Here is a 15,022-nt window from a genome sequence, read left to right on the forward strand (position 1 = left end):
CTTCTGCATGATTCAACTTTATGTTGCATCCGGCTAAAATAACTAATACCGAAAGTTGGATTGATTGTGGCAGTGCAAAATATAGTGTAGCACAATTTGCTAGACCATCATTTTTGCAAAACTATGACTCTTCAATTAACGCTAAGCTTGCAAATGATGTTAAATATCACAACACCGCAAATTTACATCGTATAGTGTACTTCCACAATAGCTAATTTATTACATTCACTTTTCATATCGGACGATCCCTCCCTCGATAGAGCTTGATTTTTGTATATGACGAGCAGTGTAGATAATTAATCATACCTATATTTATTTTCGCTTAACGGGTGCTACTTTATAGATATATGCATGGATCTTTTCTGCATTTAGGCGGAATCAAGCAGACCGTGTATAACAGATAATTTACATGGATGTTATTTTGCACATACGTTGCGTCAGCGTCGCTTGGAAATGCGTGGATAATTTCATAAAAGGTGCCGTTGTCATCGGACACGGACACACGGTCATGGTCTCTCCATCTTGTATTGTTTCATCCGGATAAGTCGGCGAATCATTACACGTTGTTGTTGAACTGACTGAAGATTGAGTATGATGAATCTCTGATATCTATAGACAGAGTATTGCTTACTGTCGACGAGGAATTGCAACGGTACTTGACTCAAGTAGTCTGTCGGCTCAACAGTTCTGGCCCCATTCACTGTAATTGTACTCGATGGATGGTCTTCCAACACCAAAGCCACAGGGATGAGATACGTTCCACCGGCTCCGTCGTAATGGATTTGGCACGTACTCTGAAGTGGAAAAATGATTGCTTGCTCAATGCTCACGTTATCGGTGTGGCAGGGGCAGGACCATTCAGCGCCGGACATTTTGGAATAGGACGTCATATATATTTTTTGTCGACGATGCTTTTGTGGCATATACACCGACTCATGATATATACACACACGAGCTGTGTATATACATAGATACCTTAGATGTATGATACGCATATGCCGCTGGACAAGGAGGGTGCAGATATAGCCTTGTAAGGCTTTCTAAGTCATGCACCACACCTCCATACTACCCGTGAGATGTTGAGCGCCAGACGGGTAAGCCACAGATACCAGTTTTACTGATCAGGTCTTTGGTCTGACCCAGATGGGTATTGAACCCACCACATGCTAATGAAGAGGCCGGGCGTTCAACTATTACGCTATCTTGTCGGTCTGTCGGTCCGTTGACACAGCGCTGGCAATCAATATGCGGTTTTACTGAAGGGGAAATGTTTCATACGGCCCATCTGGTACGTCAAAGACCTTCTGCCGGCGTCACATGTTGGCCGAAACTTGATATATCCCGGTATATCCTCGCGCCGAAACGGCCAGCGACGAATATTCAATCAATCGTGCACGGCGTCACATTTTTATGCGAATACCCTATTGTTCCTTTGTGGATTCACACAACAGCCTTGCTAGGTTTTTCAATAACAAATATTTTGTTTAATACAGGCAAAATGTTGCCTAATTAACTTGTCTTATAGACCCCAATTTCTTGCAGTTCAACCTCGTATTGCAGGCTGTATCACATCGGCTGCTTGAAAGAATATTTAAGACTGTACCTCTTGCCTACCTGCTAAACTACGGTATTGATATTAGTAGGGATGGTGTGCAATGTTCCCTCTAAGCTGCGCACGTGCGCAAATGCGCAGTGCTGAGACGGTCTCTGCGCACAGAAAATCTAAGCTGCGCACAAAAAATCTGAAGTGATGACTTTTTTTAGTCGCTGCGCACTGTTCTCTAAGGGACCGCGCAAGCGCGCAGACTCGTGTAAAATTAGAGGGAACATTATCAGGGGCAAATAGTGTTATCGCTGAAGTCTGAAACCGAGGTACAAGTGCGGCCCGTAAAGGTAAATATTGCGCTCTGTGAAGAAATGATAATTTGCAATGACGTGCGCCTCACGAAAGAGATTTTTCTTTTAGTATATGGTCTCGTACGCGTGAGCGATACTGATATCATTTCTATAGCGCAATCTTTTCTGGGAATGGCGAAATAACATGGTTTAACAAAGTTACAAATAACAATGGGCTAGCTCGAAGTTAATCATCGAGAAACTAGCGAATAGTATTCTCCGCGTGGCATAAACATTGCGCAATATTCACTGTACAATTACATGCCTTGAATTTTCGAAGTCATCACTTACATAAGGCAAATCTGATCACGCATGGTGACATAGGATAATATGCAGAATATGCAAGTAGAAGCACCAATATTGTTGAAAAAAACCATCCGCTTGCAAACGTTGATCGGGAAATGCTTCAACTGCGCACTGTAGGCCGTTGAATTACATCAGCTTCTCAGCAGCACAAATTTTGATTTTATTCGATTCGTTTGAACGGGAATCTTCTGTCGATAAGGTCATACGAAATATTGTTCTTGTTTCAGTCAGACATGAATATTCGTATCACAATGTTGGGATGACTCGAGTCAACTTTTTCGTATGACTTGACTTGACTCGAGTCACTTTGCGAAAATGACTTGACTTGACATGATTCGGCGTTTCAGAACTGCGGATTGACTCGTGACTCGGAGCAAAATTTATGAGTCAATTTCAAAGTCATCAATAAGTAAACTGTGTCGACCAAATCCCTGTATGATGTGTGTATTCGGATTATTAGCAATACGCCGGTGACACTTGTGAGAGCAACCATAGTCATTCACATATTGTACGTTTCACCGTTCCTCCATTGTTACATCTCAAATATATTGGCCGCAAACGAAATGATCATAGCTTACGTTCCCGTAGTAGTAAGTAGATTAATTTAATAGCAACGTATTTCTGTTGTTTCTTAGACGGCTCAGTGCTTACATTGCGCAGTGCTCACCTTTACCAACCAGCTTGTATGATTTAAATAGAATGAATATAGTTCATGCATTTATATTCTCACGGATGTATATAGCTGGGTAGTGTATTGTACCATATCAATTTGTTTGAACTTATCGAGGCTTCGTATTCGAATCTCTATTCTGGCTGATAATAACATTAATAACAGACTGTATTAGCATGTAACTATACAGTTACTCACGTATTTTATTGGTAGTTCTACGTGTGTGTGTGCCTGTGCGATACAATGCAATTTGCATGTATATTTAACTTTATATTCTTTATTTGATTCAAGATAAATGGCTAATTAATCTGTTTATCACACAGCTGGCAAAATGTTGTGACTTTGAATCGTCACTCTTACTTCGAAAATTCAATTTGACTTGAATTGTGACTTGACTCGTGACTTGACTTGACTTGACTCGACTTGACTCGAGTCATCTCCGAAAATCGATTGACTTGACTTGACTCGAGTCAAAATCTGCAATGACCCAACATGACTCGCGACGCGAAGGTCGTAACTTGATCACAACACATGACTGTTTGTCTTGATAGTAATGAGTGCATTGCCGGTATTAAGACGTCACATCAGTGTTTTATTCCGGTAGGCCTACATCGATCGCGTGTAAAGTATTGATTTGAAGTGCGTTCTCGTGTGTGTATGTCTACTAGTAATCTATACCTCACCATTGCACGGATTTATTGTGACGTCACAGATGGTCGCCCAAAATTACGAATCGCCGTCTACAGTACTTGCGATTACAAGCGTCCATTTGTGTCACTACAAGTGTTTGGCTAGCTGCTTGCCTGTGTGGCCAACGTTGAGTGAATACGTGCTAATTCTGCTTGTCGCGTTTAATAATGGCAAAACGAATGGGTAGTTTCTCATGCTCATCCCCTCACCAAGTAAAATTAACAAAGAATTGCGATCCGTTTAACATGGAATGGTTGTCGGAGAATATGAAAACGGAAGACAAAACTAGGTACGCCCGAAGACGTTAAACCAGGGGTTCTCAACCTGGGGGGCGCGCCCCCCTTGGGGGGCGCGAAAAATTGACGAAGTCAGTATAGGGGGGGGCGCGAGAAATGGACAAAGTCAGTATAAATTGTACGTGTCTGAACATGTGTGTCACATCCATTATGAGAAGACGAATAATGAAGATGAAATTTATTCCATATTCAAGAAAGCTTGCAAAATACAAACTCTAGCAACCGCGCTCAACGGAGTATAGTCTTATTTCAACTTCATTTGAGCAAATTTTTGAAATTCTTTGGAGATATAGAGAGCAATTTCCACGTGTAAGTCATTCATTGCTTCATAGCTTTGACAGAAGCCTAAAGCTTGTCGCGCTGGGCAGCTGTTGTTAGTAGCTTGCGAACTGCACTGCCTAAGACAGACTTGAATGCAACACAGGTTACCCAGTTTTGCTCTCAATTAGGCTATAAATCAACACAATTTAATTACTTTCCAAAGCTGATCAAATTTAGCCTGGCAGGACAGAACGACGCCTTGCTCTCTGTACTCACTACCAGCATCAGGATTAGTCTCAGGGTGACCTACCTTGAAATTAATTAACGGATATCTTGTTCAATGTTTTTTTGTTGTTCTTAAACAAGTTTGGAGAAATTTGTCATGTAAAAGACTCAACAACTGGAATGCAGATTCAAAATTGGCGTAAGATATACCTTATGTATACTATTAGATCAGGGGTGGGTAGCCTGCGGCCGTAGAAGGGAATTTGAGCGGCCGTCAACGCCTAATTCTATTAGTATGTGTTGGCGGCCGTAGACATGCAAATTGCAATTACGAATTTACTCCCGCATTTTCGAGAGATTTTAATTAATCTTGAAATTTTCTTCGCCCTCCGCGCAATTCAACAAGACTTCATTTTTCGATTTTAATGCAGTAGCGCCCTTCTTAATCTGAGTCGGAATGGGAATTGGCAAGAAATAACAATTCGTTCGCGGCCCTGAAAAATTTTCGCGCTCCGCGCGACAATGTGCACCTCACGGCAACAATTCATAACGTTGCCACTCGCGATTCAGGTGCGTACAATAATAGGCCATTGTGAAAAGTAGAATAGTCCGGAGTTCACCGGATTGGATATGGACAGTTTACCATAAGAATTTTGCGTTCAGATCGTTCATTGCGGCTATGCCCTGGAATGCGGCCTTACGCTACATAAGCAATCGAAATGCGGCCATGATTATCAAAAACGTTGCCCACCTCTGTATTAGATGATGTGCTCTTTTTGACATGACGATAAATGCAAGTGGGGTCAGGGGGGCGTGATTTTTCTGACCATCTCCAAGGGGGGCGCGTGTCAAAAAAGGTTGAGAACCACTGCGTTAAACTATTATTTTAGGGTCCTACCTTTTTCAACACACCTGACTCGATCAGCTCTACCGGTAAATCTGATCACGTGAGCAGAGAGGGCATAAAAATTGATAGCAATATACCGACTCAATCATAAATGATAGAATGTTTTCGCGGTTCGCGCGATCAGACGTCACATCCACTGAACGGATACCTTGTATAGATGATAAGCAGCCTAAAACACCGCACGGACCAAGGGGGGTCTGGGGGGCGAAGCCCCCCACAAGTTTTATTTATCACCACATGGCGGCCTATTTGCGCACTGTTGTCCAAGGGCCTGCGCAGTGAGTTGGCGTGATGGCGCAGACTCGTGAAAAATTAGAGGGAACATTGATGGTGTGAACGTGAGGTTCACGTTCGTGTTCTGTGTGCGAACCTCGGAAAATTGGAGGTTCGCGTTCACAACAGAACCTTGGTAGGTTCTGCACTGTGAACCTTTTTGATATATTGCAATTTTCACTTCATTATAACATCTTTCGTTCAAATTTATTGACTTTCAACTGCGGGCCACTCTATCCATGGGGCTTGCAGCATAAATATTCAACACTAAGCGAGCATGCCCTTGACAATCTCAAAAATTTACTTGTATTGTTACAAAATTTTGCTCGAAATATCCAGCCTTCCGTTTGTGCATATTTAGTATCTCTGTGCTGTGAGCTTGACCCGCAATCACATGACATCAATAGCGAAATACACTGTATTTTGTCAGCAAATGATTCTTATTCAACCAATCAATGATTTTGATATCATCTGATGTAAAAATCTAGCTGGCGTACGGGGTCAATCTTGACTACATATGTATACTGTATCATAAAAACCAAATCCGTGCGACTGGGGTGTTGGCTATACTGCTGTATAACTTGTTAATCGGTAGCAAGTATGGAAACCCATTTTACACTCTGCTCAATATCCATGTGGCAATACTCAGACGCCGAATACATTGTCCGATCAGGTCGAAATTGTTGGCAAAGCGACGCAAGATACTGATTTTATGGGATTATTATATCATTTGATTGCCCCAGTTGATACATTTGGCGACATTTCAAACGTCAATATGTACTTAAGTACTGCGCTATTATGTTGCCCCGAGTCGTCGCTTGGTATCGTGTACAGTAGAATAATATAGGCAATAACCTAATTGAAATATGGGGTTTAAATTAGCAATATGACGTCACGTGACGTCATGAGGTTCACGTTCGTGTTCACACAGAACCTTTCAAAAAGGTTCACGTTCACACGAACCTGAACCTTTCAGAGGTTCACACCATCCCTAGATATTAGGCCTATGTATGTGCATATAGATTTTTCGGAAGTGTTTCCAGCTCTTGAGGCTGAAAGTATAGCGTTGGAACCCCGGGAAATCCCTATCCCTGAATACCCTGATTTTAATTAATTTTTATGGTCGCGATTCCGGGATAATTACTATTTTTATGGTGCGAAAACGACAGTGGTGCTTATCGCCTGTTCTGGCATTGTGCGCCACGACAATGCAACTCATGAAATTCAGTATCTTTGCTTGTTGGTCTTGACGACGATGCTCGCGCAGTCGCACTCATCATTCACTTTCCCTTTCGTGCATCCAAGTTCGGGTCTCTGCTGCCGACTTTGGAGCTCGGTTACTCTTCCTTTGGGATTTTTGAAGACGCCGTGTTTATATCGGGACGGGAAGACTATAGATAAACCTCCGACATATAGAAAGTTGCCATAGTGCTGAGACTAGAACCATCAACCGTTGGCTCCGTGATATACGGCCGTAAACCAAACTTTACGCTGATTGGTCGAGAGACAATGGCCATAGATACGACGCAGCAACGGAGGACGCTGCATTTACTTCAACATGTAGTCGGCACTACGATGTATTCCTATAGCCGTGTAGACTGTATAAAAACGACAAGATTACAGTTAAATGTTTATTTCTTCATCAATAATGAAATTAGGAAAGGAAATAAAATATTTATTAACATATACTGAAATATAATGCCGAAATACTACTGTGTTTATGAATGCAGTGCCACCAATGGCAATGAACTGGGGAAGAACAGATTTTTCCATTCATTTCCTTCCTACGCAAAGGTCAGGAAGGCTTGGGAATGCAGAGTAAGAAGGCAGGATTTCAAGCCTACTTCCACAAGCTTCATTTACTCCTCATCGCCGACCTCATCGCCGACCTCACTGCAGTTGCACTGACTTAAAAAGCCCAGTAATCACAGTGAGGCGAGCTACAAGTCGGCAGCTAAAGAGCCGATGAATCGCGAGCCGATGCATGAGAGAGTGGAAAGAATGTCAAAGACAAGAATAAATGCATTGATCAGTTCGAATACTGTCATGTCGTGGAGCACAAAGCCTTAAACAGGCTAAAAGCACCACAGTTGTGTACAATAATAATAATAATAATAATTTGCTCCTACCAATTTTGCAAGGAAGATTTTGCTGCTAGTGCATTATAGATATACCAATACAGTCACGTCTAAAGAGAGGTGCGATTCCCAGTCGCAATCTCCGTGGTGAAGCAGAAGATTATGCGCATTGCAAAGAGGCGGACCCTGAACTCCATGCCGTGTCAACTGTCTTCCTGCAATGTTGTGGATGCTGCACATGCAAATCTTACATTGTCATCTGGTGATCCTGATCTAGAATCGCCATCGTGTAGCCTTGAAATGGAATCTTCAAATCCATCACCTTAATCTTAGGGTGAGAAGCCAACGAAGTCAGTCATATGCAGATTAGCTACCTAAGCCCACAGAACATCAGAACAGAGAGGATGTGCAGAATGGGGTAAATACATAGGGCTCTTCGACTCACAAGTCACAAGTAGCAATTTTGGTAGGATTTTGGACTGCTTTGAGGGGAACAAGACAGCATGTACTCCATATATGCAACATATCTTTTCAAATCACTTCAATGACAGTACAGTATGAACAGGTATTCAATATTGTGGGGGTTATTGCACGAAGAAAGCGCTATTCAAGACTACTAAGCATCACGCATGTGAATGTAGCAAAGATTGGTCATGTTCTTTTTCCATATGGATATCTGGGTGCTTCACATGATAGAGTGATTCTAGCTGAGCAGACCTCATCTGCACTGCTGTGCTTGAGGTATCGTAACAGCACATGCAATGAGTTCGTGAAATTTGAACTTGGGCAGAAATCACAGGAAAGGAGTTTTTATTTGACTGCTGCTAGATAATTACAAGTAAATCACTCTTATTGGCATCAAATTCAGGCCCAAATGTATGCCACAAATAGTCCTGCCTTCTTATACTCTGCCTTCCCAAGCCTTTCTGTCCTTTGCGTTGGAAGAAAATGAATGGAAAGATCTGTTCTTCCCCAGTTCATTGCCATTGGTGGCACTGCATTCATAAACACAGTAGTATTGCGGCATTATATTTCAGTATATGTTATTAACCTTTCCTAATTTCAATATTGATGAAGAAATAAACATTTATCTGTAATCTTGTCGTTTTTATACAGTCTACACGGCTATAGGAATACATCGTAGTGCCGACTATATGTTGAAGTAAATGCAGCGTCCTCCGTTGCTGCGTCGTATCCATGGCCATTGTCTCTCGACCAATCAGCGTAAAGTTTGGGTTACGGCCGTATTGTCGCTTAGACCCCATGATTTATCCTTAAACGATCTACAGAAGTAGATATACCCCCTTTTTGAAAATATTAAAGGGGCACTGTGCACTCCAAAAATGACGTATGGTCTCAAATTAAAGGAAAAAACGAAAGAATAAAATTGGCCGCAGCCGTTTTCTTCAGAACGCCACCGTAATGGAGCTGCAATTTATTGAAATTTCCACAAAACCTTCACGCTACAGTAGTCACGCAGAGGTCAAACTTTATATATAGTTGTTACTAGGGCTAGGCACAATGATTCGAGTACTCGAATCTGAATCGAGTAATAATTTTAATGATTCGAGTCGAGTAGTAAAAGACGATTTTTTTCGAGTACTGAAATTGTACGCTCCTCGCAACTGAAAGTTAATGAACTAACGAGAATTATAGTTTTGATAATATTTTTCACTGAGGAAGCCTTGAAACCTTGATTGGCTGTGTCGTAGCATGATAGACATAGAACAAAGCTACGAACGTTACTGGAAATAACACATTTCCGAAGTCATGATCGTTCCACAAAATTGTCAAGAAGTGCAATGAAGTCGGTATGGTCGAAAACATACCGAAGTATCATTAATGTGACGGATAACAGGCATTATGTTCTTCGTGGTGGCATAAAAGGTACATATTTAAACTTTTACATAGTACATTCTGTTGTGACGTCATAATGAGTGATACTCGAATACTTGACTCGACTCGAAGCATTTTACGTGATTCAGAATCGAATCACTCAGGTACTCGAATTTGCCCCGCCCTAGTTGTTAGCCGATGTTATGAAGGAAATATGTCGTACACGCCAAGGCGGTTTAGATACCGCGCACAACAGAAGATTTTCAGATTTATGTCAAAATCGGGCCTATAGGGTATTCTATTTCTTTAGGAAAGAAACAGATCATGTCCTATTCTTATGTATAAAACATTGTTCATGTATAAAACATTGTTAGACATTATCTATTTCTGTCCTAGAGAAATAGAATACACTAGGCCCGATTTTGACATAAATCTTCTGATTCAACATCTTCCGTTGAACGCGGTATTTAAACCACCTGGCGTGTACGACACAGGGACACACCGGTATATCCTTCATAACATCGGTCAACAACTATATGAAGTTTGATCTCTGCGTGACTGCTGGAGCGTGAAGTGTTTGTGGAAATTTCAATAAAGTGCAGCTTCATTACGGTAGTGTTCTGAAGAAAACGGCTGCAGCCAAAATTATTTTTCGATTTTCCCTTCAATTCGAGACCACATAGTCTTCAGAGGGCAGTGCTCCTTTAAAGCAACCTTAAAATATCAGCTGAGGATCTTGAAGACTCCACATTAGTGTGATTCTGATTATAATACCAACTGTATGGCACACTAATTGATTAGTCAATTCTTCATGGGCACGGATATCTGTGATAACTCAACAACCTGCTCTCATTCATACCCCAAAGGGATAGTTTCGTTGGAAGACTCCGGTTTTGGACTGATTCAAAACTGTACTAACCTGTGAGAACACATCACATCTCTCAAGTTTAGCAAGGGATAAACGATCCAATTATTCCAATTTTGGAGAATTAGAGGCTAATGCTAGCCTGAATTTCGCACTTTATGCGGCTGACTGGCTAGTTGCCACAGAGATTTTATGAAATTAAACTGTCAAATAGTGTAAAACACTTGGAATCATATCCCCTCACATAACTTATTTCCATACCAAGGTTGGCACCCGACCTTCTGGATTGGATATAGAGTACGTTGCTAAATGTAATTATCAGGTGTGGTCAAACGTAGTCAGCGTTAGCACTCAAGTGGAAGTAGAAGAAACGCCGTCGATTGCTACTACAATAATTACAAGTAGCATCAGTGACATGTCCGTACGTTGTGACATTTCACAACTACTTCAAGTGGAAATAGAAAAATACGGCCTAAAAACGCCTCAACTAAGCAGTTTTAAAAATAGATTCGATCGAGGGATCGCAAACTTTTAGCAGTTAATTTTTTCGAAACCTTAGCGACAAACTCCAAATGACCAATCATACAACAAATATAGGAGCGATTTTCGAAAATATATTCAGTCAATGTGATGCAGGGGCTGTGTCATCCGGCCTTTCTTAATATGTCACTCATATAGAGTTAACATATTTTGGAAATGTGAAAAGAGGACACTTTTTCAAAATTTTTAGACTTACATTACCTATGAGGAAAATCCTGAAAAAATTGTAAATTTACTCCGAGTTCGTAGGTTAACTTCTGTTTGACAAAATACAAAGTGTAGAAACTAATCAGTTTTGCCTGTAAATCTGTTAAGGGGAAGTGGTAGCCTAGTAGTCTAAAATAATAGTGATTCGAGTAAGTCGTACAAGTATAGGCAAAACCTACTTGAGTAATCAGACAGAGTATAGAAGTATTTGGTTACTGACCACTCTGATAATTATGAACTACGATGCTCTCCAGATCCTCCTATACTCGATCCTGTCGAACAAATATGATGTGCATAATACAAACCTCGTCGAGAGTGAAGTGCGGGTATCTGACATTGCACACACCAGCGCATTCGTCATTTATAAACGTATTGTTAGATCCAGCGTATCTGCAAGTCACACGGTCCCCGTCGCCGTCAACGGACTGGATCTTTATGGTTGACGAACAACCTTGTAGCAGTCTGAAACGAGTTTTGTTACCAAGGTCTGACTGTCGATGATGTGCTAGATTACAATGTTTACACCTGACTACTGGTGGACTGAAAGTGCGCGGTGGATTATTTGGGTTTCCCGTATCAGATCTTGCGGCCAAATCGACCAGAGACGGTACCGCCCAATGAAGACCAGCACCACCGTACAAACCTGATATCCATGTGGCTCCTTTGTAGCTAAAATGAACGACAGGCATAACTGGCTTAGGATTCGATGAGAGAATTAAATTCTACAAATATGAGTAGTCCTGTACCTAACGTAAAATGGGCCCGATGCCTGTACTTCAACTGCAAAGCTGTTGTATCCGTAAGCCCAATTTTCGAATGTATCATACGTAGTGCATTTGATTGCTGTAGGCAGACTCTTGCTTCCACTGGTGTCGTTTATGGTTGAGTAGTTTGCGGAGATAGTCCAAGATCCCTGAGCGTATAATTCTACTTGGGATGATATCGCGGCATCGTCACACACCACACTTGTCCAACCGCGACGACGCCAGCCGAGTCGATAATTAACTTCGATCTGCAAAAGTGAACGCAGTCTTCAAATCCATATGACATTTCTAAGATCATATAGCCTACCATTACGATTTACGGTGCAATAATGGAATAAGAAGCGTCAAAAATTATGATACTTATTGATGACAGAAGTATCGGCTGACCAAAATATTATTACGGATGCACTTGTGGTTCACAGACCCTGGTGGGGTCCGCGAATATACACTGGAAAGATAGGCCAAGTTCCAATATCCAATCGATGACAGGTGGATGTAAAGCATATAAACTTGCAAGGGTTCGTCAACTGTTCTCTAACTCATTCACCGCTTAGTATATACACACACGCAAACTATACGAACTGATAGAATTATCAAAACAACAATTACAGTTTTATCCGTTACAGCACGATGCTATTCAATTTCGTCAAGCGCATATACCTGGTGAGTATTTCCCTGGCTACTCAAATGTTTCCACGATACAGTACCGCCTCGAAAATGTGTAGCGGTAGAGACGCTGACATGCAATGTAGAAATGACCAGAATTACGGCTACACTCATGGTCTTCATGATGAGTCTCGACCGGTCGCAGCAGGATTTGATAGAGGGACGCCCGACTTCCGTTCGTATTTATACGCAAGTGGTATTACTGCAGCTAAGCGACATCCGGTCGTCACCTAGTGACGGAAGCGAACTTAAAGGGGCACTGCGCTCTAAAAATGATGTGGTCTCAAATTGAAGGTAAAAACGAACAAAAATTTTTGGCCGCAGCCATTTCCTTCAGAACGCCACCGTAATGGAGCTGCAATTTATTGAAATTTATTGCCTTATCACGCCGAGCAAGTGCGACGATGAAGACATCGTGCCATGTAACGGGTTAAGCAGCCGCGGCAGCTGGTCTTGTAGAAATTTCAATAAATTGCAGCTCCATTACGGTGGCGTTCTGAAGGAAATGGCTGCGGCCAAAAATTTTTGTTCGTTTTTACCTTCAATTTGAGACCACATCATTTTTAGAGCGCAGTGCCCCTTTAAATGGATTACTACATTCTTTCCAGGTCGTCTCGTGACTTTGCGAGGTTCGAATTTGCTTGTAATCCAATTCACGAGTTCTTATTATTTTATCTACATTACTAATATTATTTTCATTATTATTGGTAAGTGTAGGCTTACCATACGCCCCGTTTTAGGCGGGATTGTCCCGCTTTTTACCGTCTTGTCCCGGCGTCCCGACCAGTCAGCCATACGTCCCGCTTTTTAAGGCCATAACGTACTGCTGAACTAACAAAATTTTCCAAATTTTTTTTATTGCAGAATCCTCGAGTATGAAACTAGTTCTTTTCAAAAATGTATTGCTTTTGTCTGATTTCGAATTAGAAGTATGTTAAAATACGATTTGAAATCAACCATTTTCGTAAAAATTCACCCCCATACAAGTTTATTTATTTAAACTCACTCAAAATTGTTATAATCCCTCTGCCGTGCTGATATTATACAATAAATAGAAGAGCCATATCTGTAATCGATAAGTAAGTATGTTAAGTAGTTAAGTATGAATTGGATGTATATCACGCGAAGCGCGAAAAAAATTTTCAGTTGAGTTCAGCTTCGCACCCCCTTTCAGATGCTTTCACGCCCCAAGGGGGGCGACCACCAGTTTGAGAACCATTGTGGAATATACTAAGAAAAAGTTGATCAAGTCCCTTCATTATTTCGATTTTTAGATCACATTCTATCAATATTTTTGCAAATTTTCTCCAGACTCTTGCGGGCCGCATGCGGCCCGTAGTTTGCCCATCCCTGTGATAGACAAAGCTTTGCTAGTGTGACGTCATAGCAAATGTGCTCATATCTAATTTTGAAATCCGCTAGTGGGCGCTAAAGAGCGTCCCGATTTTATGAAACAAAAATATGGTAACCCTAGGTAAGTGGTGCTGTCAACCTATTTTAGCGACACGCTCAGGATAATCTACCGGATAAAACGAGAAGAAAAACGCATTATATGTCTCTGGACAAACTGTTTGCAGGAAGGTATCAATTCAATAACTGGTAGGATTAAAGGTGAATACTACCGTCAGTTATATCCCTTTAAAAATATTATCATTCTATATATTATCCTCATGCCTGGCAGCATATTTTAAGACCGGTTGGGTAAGATGTTTCTTGTCGTTACAGTTTCGATATATAGTCGGGGTGGTGAACAGCGACTTGTAAGACTATTATATTCTATTTATTCTGGCATTGAACTAAGCGGTAGTGTAAGCGTAACATTGCTTTGCTGTCATGATGATAACTTCCATCGCGCCAGTAATAGAGGGGAATTGGATATGTCCCTCAATCTCTGCCCTGATTGCCATGCGAAATGTACTGGAAATATAGGTGCAACGGAAAACTTCCAACAAAATTTGGATTAAGTGTTTTCAACAGTGTACAATACCAGGCCAATATTTTATATCCATATATGCTAATATCCAAATCCTTCGCCAATACCCACATCTGCTTTATGACACGTATGTATGTCAACTGCATAGCCTCTGCATTGCAAGACCACTCAGGCACGCAGCAATGGGAAAGGGCGTTTTTAGGCTAGGGTTTGAATTCGTTGCGTATGGGCTGTGCGTTTTAGGAGATATAATATATCCGCTTCAATCAGCGAACTGTCTACATCCAGCGAAGAACTTGCAAGGAACTAGCCATCCTCTTCTGCTGCAAGTTCTAGATCAGGGGTTCTCACAGACTGGGCCATGGCCCACTGGTGGGCCACAGGAACATTTGAGGTGTGCCACAGAGCTATTTGGAATATTGTAGAACTAGTGAAAATTTGGGTATATTTGTTATGTTATTCACTCAAAAATATATTCATATTATCACATTAAACGTCGGCTACCTTAAGGTTTCCATCCGACTCTGATGGGAAGTAATGGCACGTCTGGAGTCATAATCTACAAGTCGAAAATGGGAGGGAAAACGGAGGTTTTAATCCCCTGGCTAC

General features: G+C 41.4%; 1 protein-coding gene across 1 annotated transcript; it reads right to left on the reverse strand.

Annotated features, from left to right (window-relative positions):
* Positions 1 to 635: 635 nt before the first annotated feature.
* LOC145452604 (uncharacterized) lies at positions 636 to 12,610 on the reverse strand. Its single transcript, XM_080330796.1, has 6 exons — positions 12,475 to 12,610; positions 11,797 to 12,062; positions 11,576 to 11,719; positions 11,356 to 11,512; positions 6,707 to 6,870; positions 636 to 794 (listed from the first exon to the last, which is right to left on the reverse strand). The coding sequence occupies exons 1-5, from the start codon at positions 12,601 to 12,603 to the stop codon at positions 6,862 to 6,864; spliced, it is 705 nt and encodes a 234-aa protein (XP_080186922.1). The 5' UTR covers positions 12,604 to 12,610; the 3' UTR covers positions 636 to 794; positions 6,707 to 6,861.
* Positions 12,611 to 15,022: the final 2,412 nt, after the last annotated feature.

This window comes from Botryllus schlosseri, chromosome 12, assembly GCF_051294905.1.
Source record: "Botryllus schlosseri isolate E-star chromosome 12, Bs_hap1, whole genome shotgun sequence".
Lineage (NCBI taxonomy): Eukaryota > Metazoa > Chordata > Ascidiacea > Stolidobranchia > Styelidae > Botryllus > Botryllus schlosseri.